The sequence below is a fragment of the Thermobia domestica genome, chromosome 6 (genome assembly GCF_964235325.1).
Source record: "Thermobia domestica chromosome 6, izTheDome1.hap1.1, whole genome shotgun sequence".
Taxonomy (NCBI): domain Eukaryota; kingdom Metazoa; phylum Arthropoda; class Insecta; order Zygentoma; family Lepismatidae; genus Thermobia; species Thermobia domestica.
This window is the reverse complement of record NC_137459.1, coordinates 166647794-166669769: the sequence shown is the minus strand read 5'-3', so window position 1 is coordinate 166669769 and position 21976 is coordinate 166647794. Positions and strand designations below refer to the sequence as shown.

Sequence of the window (21976 nt, the reverse complement as noted above, 5' to 3'; positions counted from 1 at the left end):
AACCTATAGACTACATCATGCTGTACTAAATACCAAAATTCCAGAGTCCTAGAACAAATGGTAAGGGAAGAGGCATTGAATTCCTCTGCAACAATTAGTTGAACTCAACAATGAACAAGTCAACAATTCGAAAATCTGCACGGAACAATTGCTGCGTATAGTCATTATCTTCAAACAGACTGACAGTGAAGAACATAGTTCAGTATTTGTAAAAGTTATTAGACATTTTTGTGAATATTAATTAACATTGAAAAGATAGGGCGATAGCAACGCCATCTCTTATCACAGAAACAAACTTTTTGTGGCTTTAGACCATCCTTAACCGCTTAGCCATGAGGAAACTCTTCGGTTTGTCGTCTAAGTCCTCGACATCATAGCTCAATCTAAGAATTATCCTTTGTACTGTTGCTCCCAATTATCGAACTACTACAGTAACAAATATTTTCTAAATATCAAATAATTACGGAGAAAAAGAATTCTCCGATCTCCACAATAGTTCGAAAAGATGTGAATGGAAAATGAAATCAGAACTGGAGAGCAACCTTAACTATTTCTCATGTATCTTCATCATCATAACGAAACAACGATACACAAGTAATCCTGCTTTTACTAATCGGTGTCACTCATTACATTATCTCAATATCTATTTTTCTAAAACATTTAATGACTTTTTTCTTTTATTAGAAAAGTAGGTCTACTTCTTTACGTTGTTTACTGTAATAAGAATTGAAGCTTATTATGCTTATCAATATTATGTTGTTCAGTTTAGATAAAGAAATACGTTAAAGGATAATTCAGTTGTCCCTGTATATATAAAATGAATTATTATTATTATTATTATTATTATTATTATTTTGATAATTGCGGAATAGTGTTGGTATATTACTGATTACATATCTACAGAGTAGAGAAAAGAACTGTAACATGCGTGTCTTCCAAAAAGAGCTGAAATTAGTATCATAATATCATAAACGCTTTGAAATAACAAAATGCTAGGATACGTTATGACAGTTAAGGTTAGGTTAAGTAACTAGAAAATACGTAGTTTCCATTTCAATAAAAACGAAAATTTTCACAACTTCAGCCCTTATATACGTTTCCTGCTTGTTTGCGTAAATCCCGTTTCGCCGAATGGTCTAGAAGCAAAATTCCATCACGATACTGCTTTTTGGCCAAACGGAAATTAACGTTTCGCCGAATTTAGTTAGTGCGGGAAATTTATTTCACCAGAGATGTATTTTCTCTATGGCGATGAAACAAACGCAGGAGAGACATACTAACTCCGTATACAAATATGTGGTATTAGAATGTATACCTCGCACGATATGATGTTTTCCTTTTTAAAATTTCAATACTTTCAGTGCACCATAAAAAAGTAATCAAGAAATAATGGCAATTTAAAATATTCAATTAGAACTTTACACAAAATTTGCAATCGATCAGTAAAACCGGCATCTTTCTAGAGCTTGTGGTTTCCGAGATATCATTGCCAAAAGAATTATATATCAACTTGTCTTGACCACAAACATACAAACCTAGCATTTTCATATAAAGACTAGCTGAACCTGCGCCCTCTACACAGCGCATCATTCACATATGAGCACGATTCTCCTTGTCATTCCTCATATCTGTACACGTCCCTTTACAGACACATATGAAAGACGTGTTGATAAAAATCGGCAAGGGGTATCATAAAGGGAAGATTTTTTCGATTATTTTTTTAATATCTCACACCGTTTCCAAGATTTGAGCCTACTTCCGGTTGCAATTTCTAATTCATGTATGATCAGTTTTCTTGTATTTCTTTTGGCATGCAATATGCAGTAAGCAAATACATTACATGCACAATGTCAGTGATATATGGTGTTCATTGGGCAAAAGACTCCAAACAATGAAGAGCTCCTCCGTGGCTGAGCGGTTGGCGTGCGCGCCTTTGGCGTGGGAGACCCGGGTTCGATTCCCGGCGGGAGCTCGTGTGGTTCGGATTCCACGTTAATCAGTAGGTCCACGTCTCATATAGCCTCGCTGCTAAAAGGGACGCTAAACTAAAATCACCTCACCTCCAAACAATGAAGATTCAACTTAGAGTGGAGAAATAGTTATCCTTCGTTTTTCATTATAATTAGGCCATGAAACCAACGCCTGAGAGTTTTGCAACCCCCGTATACAATTGTGTTAGTTGGAATGTATAATGCGTAGGATATGATGATGTATTTTTTTTTCTAATGTCAACACTTCCAGTGTACCCGTAAAAATGTAATAAAGAAATAATGGCCGTGTTTTTTTTTAAAATATTCAATTAGAACTGGATAATATACATAAAATTTGCAATCGATCAGTGAAAACGTCATCTTTCTAGAGCCTGTAGTTTTCGAGATCTCACTGTCGAAAGGATTGGCCAAAAACACATAAACGTCCAAACACATATAGTTTAAAAGAAATCCAAAGATGGCAGCAAAATTTCATTTGCATTGATTCTGGAGAAGGCTTACTAAAATACAAAGGCTTTGAACAGTAATCTTAAAACAAACTTCATAAAAAAATGTATTTAAATAATTTATTTAAAGTAAACATAGTTTAAAATACTTGTCTTTGTAAACGTGAAATCACAAATAACCGTAAATCAATGTCTGAAATCCAAATTTAGAGGTAGGAGTTCAGGCGTTTTCATTGCTATTGTAGCATTTTAATAGATAGGTAGCAAGTATCAAAAGTATTGATTTTGTTCATTATATATGTTATCCTCCTATAGTGGAGGATTATATTTTATAATGCTTTATATTTTATAATGCTATATACATATGCATTTCTGTTTACCAAGGGTGTACGTTGAAGCAGCAGTTCGAGGATCTATAATCTTGGCTGGAGTGTTATTAAAACTGGGAGGGTATGATTATTATTCGTTATGTATTGTATGGAAAACGTTGCTGTGATGATAAGTTTAGTTTGATTTGGCATAAGATACTTGTGGGGATTTGGGCTGTTGGATTAATTTATTTTCGTCTCTGAGATAATGTTTAGTGCTTGTCACTAGTTGCAAATGGGGTATCTGGAAAAGCAGTACTGAACTCAAACATAGTATGTTGTTATGTGTGGGTTAATTCGTAACATTTCGGAGCAAGACAATTCGTTTGGACTGTATTTTAAATAGTATTTAGAGACATTTGTGAGCCTTTCTTGGTCGAGTACATGTTCTACGAGAATAATGTAATTGTGTAATATCAGACATAGGCGTTCGTAATCTACATAAAGAGTTACCAGGTAGCCTAATTGAACAATATATCAACTAATAGCTATTGGTAAAGGCATGGCTGAGACTTGTTAGTTGAAAGTCTCTATAGTTAAATATATCAAGTTGTGGGTTAATATAACACACATAAATATTATTACATATTATTATCAATATTAATCATGCATTACATATTTCTAAACAGAACTTTTACAATGTCAAGCTCATGTGAAAGCTTTGACTGCATATTTTTCACTATTACATACATAATTTATTTGAATGGGGTTAATGACACTACCAATATGGGGATTTAGAGAGAAGTACAGGGTAGCCAGAAAGTCTCTTTACGTAACTAAATTCGTGTAACAATGTCAGATGTTAAGGTATTTAAATCTCCCATTCTAATCATTGTTATGGCAACAGTGCTTCTCACATGAATTGCCACGTGATTGCTGCGTAACTGCAACGTGACTGCGTGGGAGGGAGGAAAATAAAGTTTGTGAGTTTTTCAATATATTGATTCCCTTTCCATCAGTTTTGTTCACATGGGAAGCTTTTCGCCTGCGAAGTGTTTTGGACGCTCATCGTTCTGGCCGTCCATCAACTCGAAAGGAAACGTGTGCAGAAGTTAGTACGTCAGTGATGCATTCATCCTGCAAATCAACCAGAAAACGTTCTGTAGAATTTGGAATTGCAAGGATCGCAAAGCAGCTCCACATGTAAAAGGACTTAGGCCAGCATGCATTCTGGTCAATGGCCATCAATGCATGGTCTTGTTGGAGGCCTTCCCCACCATTGCTTCTCGAAGTACGTTCTTTTCTCGATAGGTGTAAAAGGACTTTCTGGCCACCCTGTAGGTTGCACATTTTGTCACTTTGATATTTTCTTAATACAGGTAAATCACTCCTGAAATAAATTTATCTCACTATCTAGATTCCTCAAAACAGCACTCGGCCAAACGCTGTATACTGTTGTAATGATTATGGTACAAAGTTACATTTACTTTGTTCCCTGAAAAATGCGTACTGTATGTAGTAACCATGTTATCCTTCTTGTTAGATAGTGGTAAGCTCTAAAACTTGGTAAAGCAAAGGTTACAAATGTCATGCATTTATTCTCGTATCTAGAACATATTCTAAATGCTTGGAAATAACCTACAGTGAAATAAATTATTATAAACTGGTACAGTTTTATTTTGAATTGTTATCAGTCAATCTCAAAATTATGAGCATGCATAAGGAAATATCCAACCCTTGAAATTAGAAAAAAAAAACGCTGCCACTCATCTTTTTACTTTTTTTTTCTTGGTGATCCTAATAAATTATGCAAGACCAAGCTGGCAACATCTACGCACAATACCGGCAACGTGGCAACCCTGAGGGTCAGGCTAACCCTCTCATCCTACCTCCCGCTCACAAACGCCTGAGGTCATCACGACGTGTTCTTTTCTTATTGTAGAGCGACTCCACCTTCAGGGCCATGTTTACCTGGAATATCACCTCGGCAATCGACACATGTATGCAGAGCTAATACAGTGAACTTGCGGCAGAAAAATATGCAGTTACAATAGCATAAATATTATGACAAGTTAAATGGCAACGATTCATGTCATACTTACACCCATGGTAAGTCTGCTACATTTCGAACACTATAAACGACAGGCGATCATAAATGTTAACAATGGCTTTCTATCTCGCTCGCTGTTATGAGAATATAAATAGAGAACGGAAGCATCAGAAATTATGCAATCCCGTGCCTGAAAACTGTTCACCACTATATAATTTTGGTCGATTCACATTTGTTAGTAATTCACTAAAGTACGCATGATATTGATATTCAAAGATTCCTTTATCCGTTAATACACCAACATGGTAACACACATTTATCACACGTTATAATCAATGATACTCCTGTAGTTAAAAGAAAAATGAAATGGAATCTTTAGTTTTACGTCCCACGGTTATGCCAGTTAGGCTAAAGGTGACGGTGATTATGTGAAATGAATGAAATGGTGGAATGAAGAAAGTGGGACGAAACGGGAGAACCCCGAGAAAACTCACTTTCGTGGTGTTTGTCCACCACAAAATCCCCACGGCGCGAGTTGGGATCGAACCAAGAACCCAAAGCACCAGCTCTACCACTGAGCCACCGCGCCCCCCTAGTTTAAAGATGTCTTGACACAGATACAAATGTTTATGCATAGGCTATTGCATTTTCGATTTGTCTCACTAGCCACAAGAAATATTGCTTCGATTATATGCAAAAATTACTCCCTCTCCCCCTGCTCGACTGTACTATTCGTTTTTATGTTGGATCTAAATTCGAATATATTGGGAAAAGGAGTGAAAAGTTACTATTGCAAGGAAGTCAATTGCAATTTGTAAAACAAAATTTCTCACGACGTGCTACACCAAATGCAAATAAATTATTATTTCATTTCTTTAAGATAATCGAAAGTATTTCAAACAACAGATCACATAATCCACTAAATTCTATGTAAGATAGTGACATGTTCTAGAACTAGACCATACGGTTACATTTTACACACTTTTATGTCCAAATCTGTCTGTAGAAAATCATGTTTAAAATAATGGAATGTCCTTTCAAGTAATTAATCTTGCGTATTTTATCAAATATATGATAGCTTACAAAAAGTCATACATTTTTAAAAAGATCATTTTACCAATTAGTCACACACACACAAAGATGTATGAAAATGCATCAATATTAGTTTGCATGGTTGAAGAAAATTATTCACGGGTGCTCCTTATATTTATATTCAAGGATAATGCACTTCCAACAGAAACTTGCGTACGTTGCTCCAGAAATTTTTAACTTTCTCCAACAGCGTGTCACTACTAGAAGAACCGAATCAGGGAAGTGTAGACGAAGATTGCTATGAACGAACACTTCCGGGCGGCCTTTCACTTTATGTTCTACATAAAAGCAATTCTTCCACAACAGACTTGTTGCACTTTGCTCAAGTCATTCAGTGTGCAGTAGTCTAAAGTACAAACACATAAAACGCATACGACGGATCTTTTGGTTGTTGTTACCTAACTATCAATTAACATTCTTTTATTCGTTATTAGTTTAAATTTTCATAATCAAAGCCACGCGACACTAGAACCTTGTTATTTAATGTGGCTCTCTGAACCACGTGTCCTTCGGCGGGAGTAATCCTAGAACACACTCATGGTCACAGAACTTTGCATGAATTGTTTTCTTCATTTCACAGAACTTTGCATGATTTATTTTCTTCATTTCAACAAACTTTGGTTTTTAATTTACCAAAGAAAAAAAATGTAAATATTAACCCTACATAAAGTCCTTGTATTGTGCAGGGATTATTATGGGAGCCGAAACAGGACATATGTTAATTTAAGATGGCTATTTTTTGCACATCGAAATTAATTTTACAAATCTGTTGAGACTATTATAGTGGAACAGACATGACTAGCAGATGTTTTCGCCACTTCCCTCTCCCACATTCTGAAGTAATTACTGATATGCACTAAAACACGGGGAGTTAAATAACCTTAATTTTAGCAGAAGTTGAAGATAATTTTATAGATATTGAGCTTTAAAAAATTTACTTCAATTAGAGCTTATGTTCGTTTGTATCGCACGAGCATGTCTGTAAAACGCATTATAATATATATATATATATATATATATATATATATATATATATATATATATATATATATATATATATATATATATATTTCAAACCACGGAAACATTTTAACAAGATGTAATTTGCCTAGTTCATAAGGCGTTAGACCATTTTTAGCCTTTAGTACAACTTTTATTCATTGTAAAATTGGAATATATAGACCGTAAATTGTTTCCAAGAAGCTAGTAGAACATTTTTTTTTCATTCTATGCAGTATTCCGTTGCAATATTGACGATGGAAGAGGAAATCGCGGGATAGGATGCTTGGAAAATGATCATAAATGTTGAGTTGGGGGGATTAAGTGGGCTGTGGGAGGTTTAGAAGTTCGTCTTGATATTCGTTAAACCACACGTAAATGGGTTTGAGTATATTCGCGATTGCCATGTTGGAAAACAGCGTCGTTACTAGGAAGTATCTGTATTGCAAGATTCATTTATTCACCTGTCGGTGACAGTAATTCGACTTTTAAATAATAATAATAATAATAATAATAGACCAATATAATGTCGTAAAATTCCAGCGCACTCGAGAACAGAATCGCCACCACTTTCTTAATGATAAGATGTACAAAACCCGAAGCAAACTCATCTTTAGGCATACGCCAGATATCAACCATGCCTATTTGTTGAAGACAAAGCTAATTCATGGGATCATACTCTACCGTTCAAATCATTGTGGTTCATGTTTCATGTTCTCGGAACTATCTTGTTCGTGCTACTGTTCTGGCGGCAGTGGTCAGGGGTTTCAAAATTTCAACCAGACTACCTATCTTGAAATTATACAGCTCTCGTAGGACAATCGTAGTTAAACTTCGATGATCTGACTTAAACGTTGAATTCGTGATGTTTACTCATTACTTGCAAACTTTCACTACTGACACTACTCAGGTCCACTGCTATGCAGTATTTGTGTGCTCGTTGTCATCAAAAACTCACGTGACACAAAGTCAAATTCACTATTTGGAGGGATGGATATAACTCGAAAGATACGATATAACTATAATTCGGTAGAATTATATGAAGAACTATTCCGTAATTTGTCTATAGGACTAAAAACTACGCCAGACAGTATAACTGATCATGAGACTAGAACCCAAAACCTACTGAAAACGAAGAGAGAGTGGCAATTTATCTACGTAGGTAATAACTAACATTATATAGGACTGTAATGGTGCAACAAAGTTTAGTATTACTAGTGTGCATGTTTTTGTTAATGAAAAATTTATATTTTGTAAAAGATAAAAAAAAATAGTAACAGTGAAGTAGGTTTCAAAAATTTACTTTCTTCCGAATATTTTAAGAAACTATGATGCTGTTACAATACGTCTGTTTACTTCAACACACGAATATATGCCGCGGCACTGAAAGATATGCGGCGTATTCTACAAATATCTAATTTTATTTCTTCAACATGGACGATACTGTGGTCATTCAATTATTAACACTCGTGATAAGAACCTAAATGCCATAGATATAACTTGTGCTGCATGTCGTTCCTTTTCTTCCCCCCCCCCCCCGTCTCTCTCTTTTATACATACAGAAGTGCACGTGGCAACTTTGACATAATCCTTGAGTCTTGCTTTTTCATATTGCAATAATACTAGTTGGATACTATCTAGTTTTGGACATGACAACTAAAGACGCTCTGCACATTACGGAAGAAAGAAACAATTCACTGTTGCTAGTGGGTGTTCGGAGAAGAAAAAAATACTGACAACAGGGAAAGAGTAACACGTTATTGAATCCTCAAGAATCATTTATTTTTTATTTTTATTTTCTGAGTACCTTGTCAATATTATACAACTGCATATTGATGCATTGTAATGTTTTCTTGGCAGCACTTCCTGCCATTTCTACCGTTGATAATTGCGGCTGAGGCTTGTTTTCTAAGTTTTATACACACACTTCAATATTGTCAGTTACATAACAATTACAAATTATCAATTGCTTTTAAACCTTCTTCACTTTATAACTGTGATTCAAATGGATGACTAAATGAGAAAAGATAAATCTAATAACATTTCTAGTTCACTGCTTATTCGATCACGTGGGAAGGAAACTTAACTAGTCAAACTGCAATACTGAAATTACTCATAGAAGAGTTTATCAACTTCATGCTCATCACCTGAATGCAACCAATCTCAAAATTATAGTATAACAATATTAAGACTATTCAATTTTCTAAAAATGTCTGTCTGAGCCAGTCGCGTGATCCTATAATCCAACTCTCTGGAGGCGAGAGAGCCAGTGACGTAACCTGGAGGAAGCAAACGGGGCTTGTGCTCCGGGAGCCGGATTCGGGGGATGGAACTGGGAAAATATATGTTCACATAATGCAAGGAAATGAGTTTTGCCAACTAAAGATCGTTAAAAAATTACTTCAGTAACAGGATAACAACGACTCACCAACCTTAGGATCATAACCACAGAGCATAATTTAGTTTCAAAGTTCTTTCGAGGATATTGCAAAAACTTCTGCAGCTAAAAGAGCCCAAAAAGTTAAATTTTAGTTCTAGCTTTTTGTGCGGTCATTTAAGAGATTTGTAAAATGTCCGAGTATAATGCTCGAGACATCAGCTTGACTGTTTGTCATAATTAAATATTCTTATTCTAAAGCAACAGTCTGTTGATTTAATCTACATATACAGTATACACATCCCAATGTAATTCCAAAACCATTGTGGTTTGCAGTTATTGTGATAAGACTATAAGAATATATCAGACATGCTACTCTCAGATTATTTGGTCATCAAATACTAATTAGTGTGATGTTTTATCTGGTACTGAAATTTAAATTATGTACTGTAATTTTGAAATCAAGCTTTACCACTTGAGAAAAATGGAATACGAGAATTACTGTGTGATGCCATATTTGGAGTAGTCGGGGAACGTTTTGGTCTGGTTGGTCACGGATCCGGAAGGAGGGCACTAAGGCGAGTTATTGACCCTGGCGACAACTAGCCTAGTTGCGTCGATAAGAAAGCGTGGTAGGAAATACTTATACGGTGAGGGCTGATCTTGTATGATGGTCTGTGTAACTACTTACTGCACTGGGCAGAGATGTTCATCCTCGCGAGGATGGCCCTCTCGAGGGCATTCTCACCCTCAAAATCCCTCACCCACAATGACGTGAGGGCGAGAACAAGTTTCGACAGCGTGGGCGACGGACAACTCCCTTCGCGAGAGCGAGGGTAAACGAGGGGGTCAACTGTCACTGCGAGAGCGATGGACAACCCCTTTCGTGAGAGCAAGGGCCAACTTTTACTGCAAAGGCGAGAGTACGTGACGGCGAGGACAAGCTTCCAGCACAAGGGCGAGTGATGGCGATGGCGACTCTCTTCGTGAGGGTGAACGAGGGCGAGGGCCAACTTCCACTGCGAGGGAGAGGATGAGTGAGTCTGCGTATGGCACTGTGAGAAAGCCCAGTCGCAGTTCTGAACTTACATTAATAGTAGGTATCATCTTCTATAACTTCACTGCTGCATAAATACACAACACAGAAACTAACCTAAATTTCTATGTATACAAGCTCAAAACTGAATCTTCTCAGTTCGTCGTAAATTTGTACTTGAATGCTGATATCACACTTTCACTTTCCAACAGTGATAATTTTAATTAATGCAAGTACTTCCGGAAACATTGTTGAAATATACTTAGATGTCCAGTTCATTCACTTCCAAGTCCAATACATTAAATTCTGAAAATGTGCCATTTCTGAACTATTTTCCTGCAGTCTTCGCAATTACGAAGGTAGTCGGACAAGTAAAAACGACCATCCTATCTACGAAGAAGTATACACACAGGTTCCTAAGATTTCACAATTTATCTGTTAGGTATACGAGGTATTCTCATTTCATTATCTTTTACACTTAAATAATAATATCTGACCACTCCACATTCTGGCATCAACCGTTGTTTCATTTCAGGAAGAAGTGGAAATCAGAAACTCGAAGTTACAACTGCACTGTCGCGACTCACCGCCATTTCTTCCTTTTTCGTACGGTAATGGCTATTTTTCCTCCTCCTTTTCTTTATTTCTCTAAAAATAAAGTTTATTATTATTATTATTATTTGCTATTGTGCCTGTGGTATAATTCCTGCAGGAAGTAAAACAGATTCAGAATTTCCAAAAGACATTGGTTTTAAGTCAGGAACTTATGAATAGCAACTATGTCTCCCTAATACACTTCTAGTCATTAGCCACGTATCTCAGGAGTTACGGGTCTGAAGATTGTACAAAATTCTGCCTCATCTCATCAACAACCCTACCTGGAAGCTAAGACGTATTAAGTACGATATGAAACTACATGCTACCACAGTGAACCAAATTTGGGTGTTCCCATAACCTGAAAATGGAGTAATATGATCCTTTCACATCTGAAGATTATTCGAAATCATTCCCACTTGAAAACAAAATAGAACGATGCAAAATTCCTAGGAGATTATTTGTGCTTGAAGTATAGTTTGCGATTTAGAACTATGTGCTGTGAGTTCTATGATTCAACCAAAACTTATTTCAATACACAACTATGGAGGGAATTTTTATGTTAAGTAGCAGAAGAGTGGAATTGATACCAATTAGAAATCTCCAGGTCATATGGATTAATTTGTGTAAAACCGAAGATAGATACATCATCAATTTTACAAACAATAAAATGGTTATATCAAAGCACTTGCATATACTTTGTAAATACGAGACTTAAACAACAAATGCTAGGAGACTCCAAAACAAGAAGAAAATAAATACAGCATGCTTTCTGAATTTGTAAATACTATTCTTCCAACCGAACACTCCGAAATTATTTCCGCTGCTTTCTACTATCATCATCTACAGAAGAGAAATTGTCGGGTCATCCACCCAAGAATGATGCAAATACACGAACATTCTCCTGCTGGAGGTCAAAAGGAATGCTGCTAGTCTCTCTGTAGAAGAAATAAAGCTAAGGAGGTGAAGTATCAAAGTTGTAAACGTTTTTTTTCTTTCTTTCTTTCTTTCTTCTGGAAACAGTTACTTATCTCATTCTGTTTTAATTCTCAACACCGAACGTGTTATAAAATCAGCAGAATCCAGAAAAAAGTTACGCTACATCACGACCGTGCCCCAAAACGAGAAAAGTCTTCAACGCAAAATATACTATGCCTTGCCGTTGTTATGTTAGAATTCGAACAATCTAAGTGGCAATTCCACAATCATTGATGACAAAATCAGCTGAAAATTACTCGTAGGTGCCTCTGTAAGTGTTCTCTTAATGTATTGATATTAAACTAACCAGGGACTATATAAATTAATGTATCCAAAGGTAATCACTACAGAAATGAAACCCAGACATTGTATCTTATTTCTGTTTCAAGCAAATCTTGACTGTTGTAACGCACCTCCTGAAGACACTGTTTTATATGTATTATCTTCCTAACTACTCAAAGGTCCCTTAAGTAACGTGTCCTGTGGATCTTAGAAGTTGCAATTTAATTACACGAACGATTTCAACTTTTTACCAATTGAAGTGAAACAGATTATTAAAATACATTATACGCACTGTTTTAAAGAAATAATTACTCAAATTCAGAGATTTTTTTTTTTATATGGATGCTACAAATATTAAAAAAATGGCATAAATCGCAGCAACAGAATGATTATATGACAACGATGGATGTTCAAAATTTGGCTTATGCCTATAGCAGCAAATGTTATGTTAACTTGGAAACAAATATCAGTTGAATACAGTGTTCTTCGTTTTAAAGTAAACTACATTCATTTAGTCACAGAAAATTGAGCTGAGAAAGTTATATGCAGTCAACAGTTTCCAATAATGGACAATTATTAGAATTTCAGCGTGACTCTGAATATTAAGACTCTTCTATTCGGGAATCTTTCTAGTTCGTATTCAATGGTACGATACGTTGTTGCATAAGCTCGAAACGAATATTACTAATGGACTGTTTGCCTCAAACCCACACAGAATAAAGATATCACAATTCAGATTGGTAATTTTAGTAACTGTACAAACTGAGACACTTGTGATACACTTTAGTGCTTCTGTACATTAGATTTAAAGTAAGCGTTTGTTCTTAGGAAACTACTAATCTCTGAAATCATTAATAATCGCTTGAGTTCACAATCCAGAATATTTCCGTATCGAACAGACAGGAATATTTTGCAAGTTAAAAAGAAAAAAAATGACGAATTCTTAATACTCCAAATGTATTACGGATTTTTACATGCAAATAACGCTTTACAAGACAGAAGGTGCTAACTTGTAGTAGGTCGTCCTATGACTGAATACCATGTCGTTTATTTATTTACTTATTTTTTAAACTTTTTTTTAGTTATCTTGTAAAATAAATGTTTCACTCTTTTGGGCTCTTTAGTACACAATTGTAAGTATATACATGCTACATTTTTTCCCCCTAAGACGTGTGATAAATTGTAAGAACTAGCAAATTAGTAAATTTTTACAATGTGTATCAAGCTGCTGTTATATGTGAAAAATGAATTAATAATACTTACGTAGTCGTGGAAGGCTTTTGCTTCACTCGAGTGTTCACACGTATCCCTCCTTTCAGGCGCCGCACAATATAAATCCCAAAATACGCTGAAAAAAAAAATAAATAGAAAAGTCTTTATTTTCTTCTAATCATTAGAATTCTTTAAAAGAGAAAAAGAAAAAAATAATGTTTTCAAATGCAACTCAACTTACAAGTTTTAGAACGCAGAAGTAAATATTAGAACATATAACAAAACTGAAACAACATGTATACATAGCCTAAATAACTAAATGAATGAATAACATTTTAGCATGGGGACTCATTCTTATCCAATTAGTATTTCAGGAAGAAGAAAAAGAAAATGGAAGTTGGTGATCGTAGAAGAGTAATATTAGAGTAGCTTTGTTATTTGCAGAAAATAGTTGTAACAAATTAATACTTTCAGTATTTAAAAAACAGAAAGGAGACCACTGAACACCCTCAACTATCCAATCAATATCGACAACTGAGTGGGTATATATATATATATATATATCAATAATATTCCAGCATAATAATAACAGCGAAAACTATTTTCTTTATGCAATAACTTCATACTTTATCGTAGTCCATGTATTTTTTTTAAAATCATATTTTCATGTTATAGACATTTCTCAACCTCATCCTTGGTGGGGAAGGGAAATCTATTAAAAAAAAAAACAACGTAAAAACAATTTCGTTAGTATTACAGCCAGTTCCCCGTTAGCACCTAGACAGAGTAGGTTGAAGCCTGGGGTGCCTTTTCTTTCTTTCTTATTATACACTACAGAATAAATTAATGCACGGTTTTAGAAATTTCCCATATGGGCGTTGCTTATTACATACTGAAGTTGGGACAAACTGTGATCCAGTGGTAGAATTTTCATCTCTGGTGTGAGAGTTCCCTGGTTCAATCCAGGCAATGGGAGTTTGTGCTGGATATTTTTTTGTACGTGAGTTCTCTCGAGGTTCCCCCAAATTTCCATTCAACTTATTTTAAAATCATTCACTTTCATTATATATATATATATATATATATATATATATATATATATATATATATATATATATATATATATATATATTAAAAAGCTCACAGGGCATATTCGCGGAACGTAAAACTAAAAATTTAAACTAGTTTAATTTTTAATTGCATTACATATTCTAACGTATGTTTCCCCTTTCATGTGTTCCGGATATTGTAAGCACGTATTGAACAACGGAACTCTGTGTAGCCATGACTGAGTGTTAAATCCATTAGACCACAACTTGGTGGTTGTAATTTACAACAAATCTAAACGCTCAACCGAAATATAAAATGTTCATATATTAAAACAGAATGGACAACAACAACATCACCTTCAAAAATTCGGCATATATATATATATATACGCTGTATCAAAAGTCTGGGGCCATAGGTAAACTCTGTTATGATTAAATATAAGAAAAAAGTGTAAAGTTGTCGCAAATAAGTGATTTTCAATCTAAAATAGTGGAATTTTTACAATCGTGCCAGCCACTTGGGCTCCACATAGTAAGGTACCGTGTGTTACATGAAATATCTATCTATCTATATTATAATATTATATATATATATATATATATATATATATATATATATATATATATATATATATATATATATATATATATATATATATATATATATATATGTGTGTGTGTGTGTGTGTGTGTGTGTGTGTGTGTGTCTGTGTCTGTCTGTGTTTCAAATGCAGAAGCTGTTAGACCGGAACGTAGGAGTATGCGAAAATGGCGTGAAGAACGTTCATTGTCCTGCGAGGGAACCTAGAAGACCTCGAATCAATTTTCCAACAATGCTGTATTGTTGATATGGTAAGAGCCCAAAAAAACAGCCTGCTGAACTGGCAACGATACATTTGCATTTAACATAGAGCGCTTTACCCGTGTTAGTGCGTTTGCACACGGCAACGATAATATCGGTGGAAGCGCCGATAATGTCGGCGGTGGAATCGACTTCAATGTACTCAAATCGTAGCTTGCACACGTCACCGACATTATCGGCCGATCCTCCGACACGCAGATGCTGTCGGCCAAGCCCCCGATGTTGTCGGCGACATCGCCGACACCAGTTTTGGGGGGGCAATGTTTTTTTATTATTTTTTTATTTTTTTTATGATTGATCCACATGCGACCGATAATGTCGGCCGGCCAGTGGTTTAGGTGAAGAGAGCGACAAGGAGTTAAGTATTCTTGTCTCTGGAATTTTGTTTCCATTTTTCCTATTACAATTGTATATTATTATTATTATTATTATTATTATTATTGTTATTATTATTATTATTATTTACAGTCTCTGTTTTGGAGTAGCTAATACCTTGTATTAAATAAAGTATAAAATGTGGGAAATGTAAAGAGTACTGGTTTCCCTCTAAATAGCTATCACATAGAATGTGGGAAATTTAGAATGTTAGATAACCAAATTTCCTTGATTATTGTTTACTCCCTTTTTGTTTTTGTTCTCTCTCTCTCTCTCTCCCTCTTTGATTGTATTTTTTAATCTATTAACGCATTTAAATTTTATTACATTCTGGAAATTAATTTAAGCGTAATTTTCAAAGTTTGATACACTGTGAACATAAGCATATAGAAAAAAATCCTGATTATTATACTATTACTTCCTTTTATTTTCATCAGAATTGTGTGCAGATCACTTTTCCCGGTCCCACTCAATAAGCAATGATTGAATAGAATAGTTGTTGACAAGTTAAAGTAGAATTATTATTTTGAAACGAAACCAGCACAATCAAACACTCTTTGCAAAGCTCCCAAGGACAAGTGACTCATTTTGCATTTAATTGATTGTGATCTCAACAACAGGGATGTGACTCCATGCTTCACATGTTGCAGATCTTTTCTCTCACTTCCAAAAGTATCCCCTCCTCCCATTTTTTTAAAAAGAATTTGTGGAATGGTAATTGAAAACAAATACCAAAGCTATTGGGGGGATTTAGGAATTAGATTTCTGAGCTGTCGGCAACTAAGGCCATTTAGCCCGTCATGTTTGAGGGATGATGTCCCTAGGCGAGCACACTATCTGGGGAAAGGAAAGGAAGAAAAGATTGGGGAAGGAAGGAAGCGGCCTGGGATCTGTAAGTTAGGTACCACCCCGGCATTTGCCTAGTGTGAATGAGGAAAACTCAGGAAAACCTCATTCAGGATGGCTGGCCTGAAAAAGCGTTTTATACTTTTTCGACCGAGTGCTCCCAGCGGGAATCGAACCCGGGACCGCTCAGACTAAAGATATGTATCCAAGTTTGCCCTCTCCCCATTGTACCAGGATCGACCTCCTGATAAGAATTCTGCAGTTTAGCTACGGTGACTGGATGAAAGGGTTGTGTATTATTGCATTCTTACATTTCTAGTTTTGCTTAGAATTTTAGAGATGGCAAGAATTTTTCCATTCGATAGTTTAACCCTTATTGAACTTGTGTAATGTAGACCTTGCATATGGGATTCTATGAAAAACAGAATTGAAAAGCAAAAATCATGGCGAGAAGTTTATGCAAGCCTTGCCGAGGATTTTGAGTTCATGGACAAAAAGAAACGAGAAACGACACGTATGTATGGAGCAATATAAAACAAAATTACTAATTCGAATCTTAACATTTAATCTGCTACAACATTAGTGTTAATTGCATGAAAACTAAATGATATACATGTACACAGTGTTTCAACAAGAAAATAAAACTATTCGAGTTTGCAATGTACCGCGGCATCTTCTCATCGAAACGAAAATAATAGTCTATGTTTACGAAAACTATTTAAAACGGCACTGTTAAATCTAAACATGTTTAGGCATAGACCTATTTTTCCTAAGGTTTGTACCGTCCTCCACATCTCTTCAGAACAGTTTTTGTAGTTATTGCTTTAAAAAATAATTTCCCCGATTATTATTACTTTTATTTGTTTTCATAAATGGAGAAGATTTTCAGAAATACAGTGCAGAATATATTGTGTGTCGATTACTTCGCTCATCACCGGCAACGATATTGTCGGGACTGCCTCCGATTTTGTCGGTATCGTGTGCAAACACACTAAGGCCCAAACTGATGGTGTGTTTCGTAAAATTCTATTATTTTATGTTAAAAAAACATCCAACCACTTTCTCTCTGTCCATTTTTTTTAATTATATTTACTGATAACGGAGTTGGCCTGTGACCCGAACTTTTAATACATCGGAGATATTTAAAATTGCACTACAAACATATCCGAGGGGCGGTGTCGGGTATTCAGGCACACGAGTGTGTTCATCCTGCCCTGATTAAAGCAACCAATGAAACATAACTAGCCTAATTTAGTTCAAAAGAACGCAAATGTTCGTGTGTCCGTAATTAAGAAACAAACTTCGTAACAACTTTATTCAAAAGCTACAAAAATAGAATAATGATCAAATATAGTTAGTAAGGAAATTATTATTGATTTCTTATATAAGTTTATGTTCAAATGTAGGTGACGCCAGCTACCGGACAAGCTGCAACTAAATCCAAAATCTCATTGGCACCAATTCGCGAGGACTTAAATCGACCAGTTGGTGATATGAAATTGGGTACTGCGCAGGGAATAAAAGTGGATTTTAAAAGGTGGGGGACGGTACGTAGCGGCACCACGCCGTTCCCCTGCCTATCTTTGCCCGTTATGTTTTTTTTTTTTTTTTTTTTTTTTTAGGAATTGGGGGACGCTGTACATACCTTTTCGGTGGGGGGACGGCGTCTCCCGCGCTTTTAACCCCTGGTACTGTGTAGTGCACAGTGCTAGTCCAAACATGGTTCTTGCTTATATTATTGACCAGAGTCAATTATCTATTTGATGTAGCTCCCTAATTGTTCCCGCGAAACTCGTGAACGTCAGATTACCAAGATTATCTAGTTTCCCCAACATCATCCATCCAGGTACTGGTCAAACCAGGCACCATTTGACCTCTGTGATCTTATGGAAAACCCAGCAAACCAACACGCGTAAGTTATATTCAACTATATAAGAGAATTCACTTGGACACTCAAAATGTACGGGATGAAGAAATTTTCAATTATATTCTCTTAATCACAACACCAGATACGGCATGACATGTGGTCGGTGAAAACGTGGACCGCCACCTACGTGGACCATTTCTACAGATAAACCGTTCGAGGTGTAGATTCCAGAGTTCGAATCATCAATGCACGAAGTAAATTTTGTAGAAAACTAATAGGCTTATATCGAATTAGTTTTCTCGATGTTCCTCTGTTCACTCTTATTTTATCATTCTACCAAATGTTTCACTTGCATTTCATAATGACGCTCTTGGTTATATGTTCAAATTGATCAAAACAATGTGTGTACGCATTTGGCTATACTTCAGCGATGAATGAACTTCCTGTGTAACAGACCGTCATATAGACAAAACTAAATTTCTTCTTCATTTGTTTTTAGGAAAATGGAAAAAATAGCAAAACACAGACACACACACATGAAAAAAGAAAGAAAATCCTGTTTTTTTTTTTAACTAATGTTGAAGTAAAAACAATCACATTTTTTCTCATTGATTTGGAATATTTCGGTGTGCGATTTGATTACCGTAGAATAGAAAGTAAAATTTTAACTTATTATTTGTGTATTCTATTATTTTGCTGCCAAGATAAAACGAAACAAGGTGGCTCCGTGTAGCGTAACCGCTAACGCTCTCGCCTTTGGTCCGAGCGGTCCTGGGTTCGATTCCCAGTGGGGGCACTCGTCGAAAAAGTGTAAAAAGCTTTTTCAGGCCAGCCATGCTGAGTGAGTTTTTTCCTGGGGTTTCCTTATTCGCACCAGGCAAATGCCGGAATGGCACCTAACTTATGGGTCCCAGGCCGCTTCCTTCCTTCCTCAATCCTTTCTTTCTTTCCTTTTCCCGGATTGTGTACTCGCCGAGGTTTGCCACCCCACATACATGACGGACTAAATGGCCATAGATGCCGATGGCCCAATAATCTAAAACAAAACAAGGTCCCACATGATCGAGCTTCACATAACATGCGCATTTCCTACAAAAGCACAATATTCAACAAACATATGTTTGCTCTCACCCATCTAACCCTTCGTTTGTTTAATAAATGATTTAAACAAAGATCCATGTGTTTAACAAAATTTAAGATAACGTCGGAAGCCTGAGATGAACCAACGAAACAAATTATTAAAAAAAAAAAATCAAAACATTATACAGCCGACTCTAGTATAGTAAATTTTATTTCTTTAAATGTAATCACGAAATGACTGAATACTAAATCAGAAAACACAGCATGTCAATACATTCCAAAATTATCTGAATGCTTATGAATGTGTATAGTTGATACTCTTCACGACTACCTATAACAGTTAGTTCTTACATAAACGGAAAGAGAATCAGTTCTGTCTCTACGCTGTTGCACTACGTATGCGTGCGGTACTGACTAAATGTCAAAGGTGAAATCAAACAGCAATACGGATGCAAACGTTGGAATAACGTATCTTGCAGTCAATTTTCGTTCTTATCTTACGTTATTGTAGCGTAACAGCAGAGTGATTTATGTTGCAGTGCACCAAATACAAATTATTGTAATACTTATTCAAATTATTACTCTTTGAATAAAAGAAATGAAATTAATGGCTTCCATTTTTAATTTCCAAATTAATACAACACATCGTGACCCCTACCTAAATTACGGTACTTGTTACTGAATATATATAAATTGTCCTGTTAATTCATTTTGCTTATGTAAGATTTCTACTTTATAGAACTTCAGATTGGTAGCACACTTCTGTTGATCACCTGTCCCGTTATTAATGACAAAAATGCTCAAAAATTAAAAATAAATAAATACATAATAAAACGATTACAACAACTTGTTTTGTACAATGCATGCATTTTTCACATAACCAGCTAAGGCTGGGTCCTTTATGCAGACCAACAAAAGAGACTGTGAAAGTTATTATAGTGATAATATTTTTCAACATTATTTTCTAAACGCGTTAACAAATCAGAATAACCAATCAATACAACTGACAATGGCTCTCGCTTTTTTTAATTCATTAAGCCAAAACCAAATTTACAGACAAGACTTCGACAACATTAATTTATTCTTATCTGCTAACTAGTTGACAATATTTAATATTGCTCGAATGTTTTTGGAATGTGCAAAAGGGTAAGGGAGAAATCCATGTTTAGTTAATAACTGAAGATTTATTCTACACCCCCAATTATGTATGTAACGAGTTATTATAAATTGCACGTATCCAAAGGTGTAGCGAACGCAAAATGTGATACCTGAAGCTATCAAGCTGTTGGTCTGCACCCATTACATCGCTGACGAACAAAATTTTCAAAAATATTTGAGGGAATAACGAACAGTAATATTTAAAGCAAGAAAAAATAGTAAGAGAATGGGACGGAGATCACAGCTTGGAAATCTGTGCATAGGAACCCACTCTCGTTGATCCACTAGGGCAGTATTCAGAAAAGCTTAAGACAGAGGCAAAACAACCTTAGCCTTACCGATATTTTCATATTTCATTGCAGAATTGGACACACGTGTGTAATGTATATAGAATATAAATTTTAAAACTGAATCAATTTACTTTCGTTGTTGGAACGTCCTCACATATTAGGACAAACCGCTACTGATTCAAATTGACAATTTTCTTCACAAGCCATATATAAATTATGTGTTTCAATTATTTTCCGTTAATCTTATATTCTACCTTGGAGAAGAATGGGCATTTTAGCTAGTAGTAGTATTACGAAGATAAAACTATACCTAAGTATATCACCAAATAAGCTCAATTATATGTAGACAATACCAATCGATCTATAGCGTTCAACAACTCCACATAACTGCACTTGATCCTACGTGATCGAAAACTAATATACTATAAATACATATACGTAGATATTCATTCACATCTCCTCTCGCTGTTCACAATCGCACAACTCTGAGTCATTTGTTTATAAGGTAGAAAGAAAGTGGGTCCTTGTTGAATTTAAATTCTTTTATGAACGAGTTTTAAGTGCATATTAATACGAAAAAAAAAATCATCGTATATACATGAAGGAACACTTTGGTTATTGATAAGATGCAACGTTAAACTTAAGACGCAAAGTGTAAAGTTAAACTGTGATTCCATCTCTCGTGTAGCTTCGGTGGTGAAAAGGAAAAAGCTCCACAGTAATATGTACCACAAGACGGAACACTACTGTTAATAGCATGAACACGTTTTCTACTGTCCTTGAAAAGATTCTGAAGTTATAATTTATATATACTGGCAATAAGAGACATATTTACTTCTTGTACGATCCTAATTAAAAGCTCATACCTGTGCATCTTTTTTTTTATCGTGTTACGTGTAAACTGGCCTATTTTACAAACTAAAATACATTAATTAGAAATACTAAAGTATTTTACGTCGGCACTGCTTAATGTATGCATAACTTCCAGCTCCAGAAATAGTGATATCTACTCAGTGTGTTCTCTACCAACCTATAAGTTTTACTATTGGAAGTAACCCGAGATGGCACAGGAAACAATGAAAAC

General features: G+C 35.4%; 1 protein-coding gene across 14 annotated transcripts in view; it reads right to left on the bottom strand.

The window, feature by feature from the left end:
* The window catches only part of Ssdp (Sequence-specific single-stranded DNA-binding protein), a 690704-nt gene that overhangs the window by 493392 nt on the left and 175336 nt on the right, over positions 1-21976 (bottom strand). For all 14 annotated transcript variants that reach the window (XM_081762329.1, XM_081762327.1, XM_081762335.1 and 11 more), the window contains exon 4: positions 13417-13501. In XM_081762329.1, the coding sequence (XP_081618455.1) occupies positions 13417-13501 (85 nt within the window). The remainder of the gene's footprint in view (positions 1-13416; positions 13502-21976) is intronic.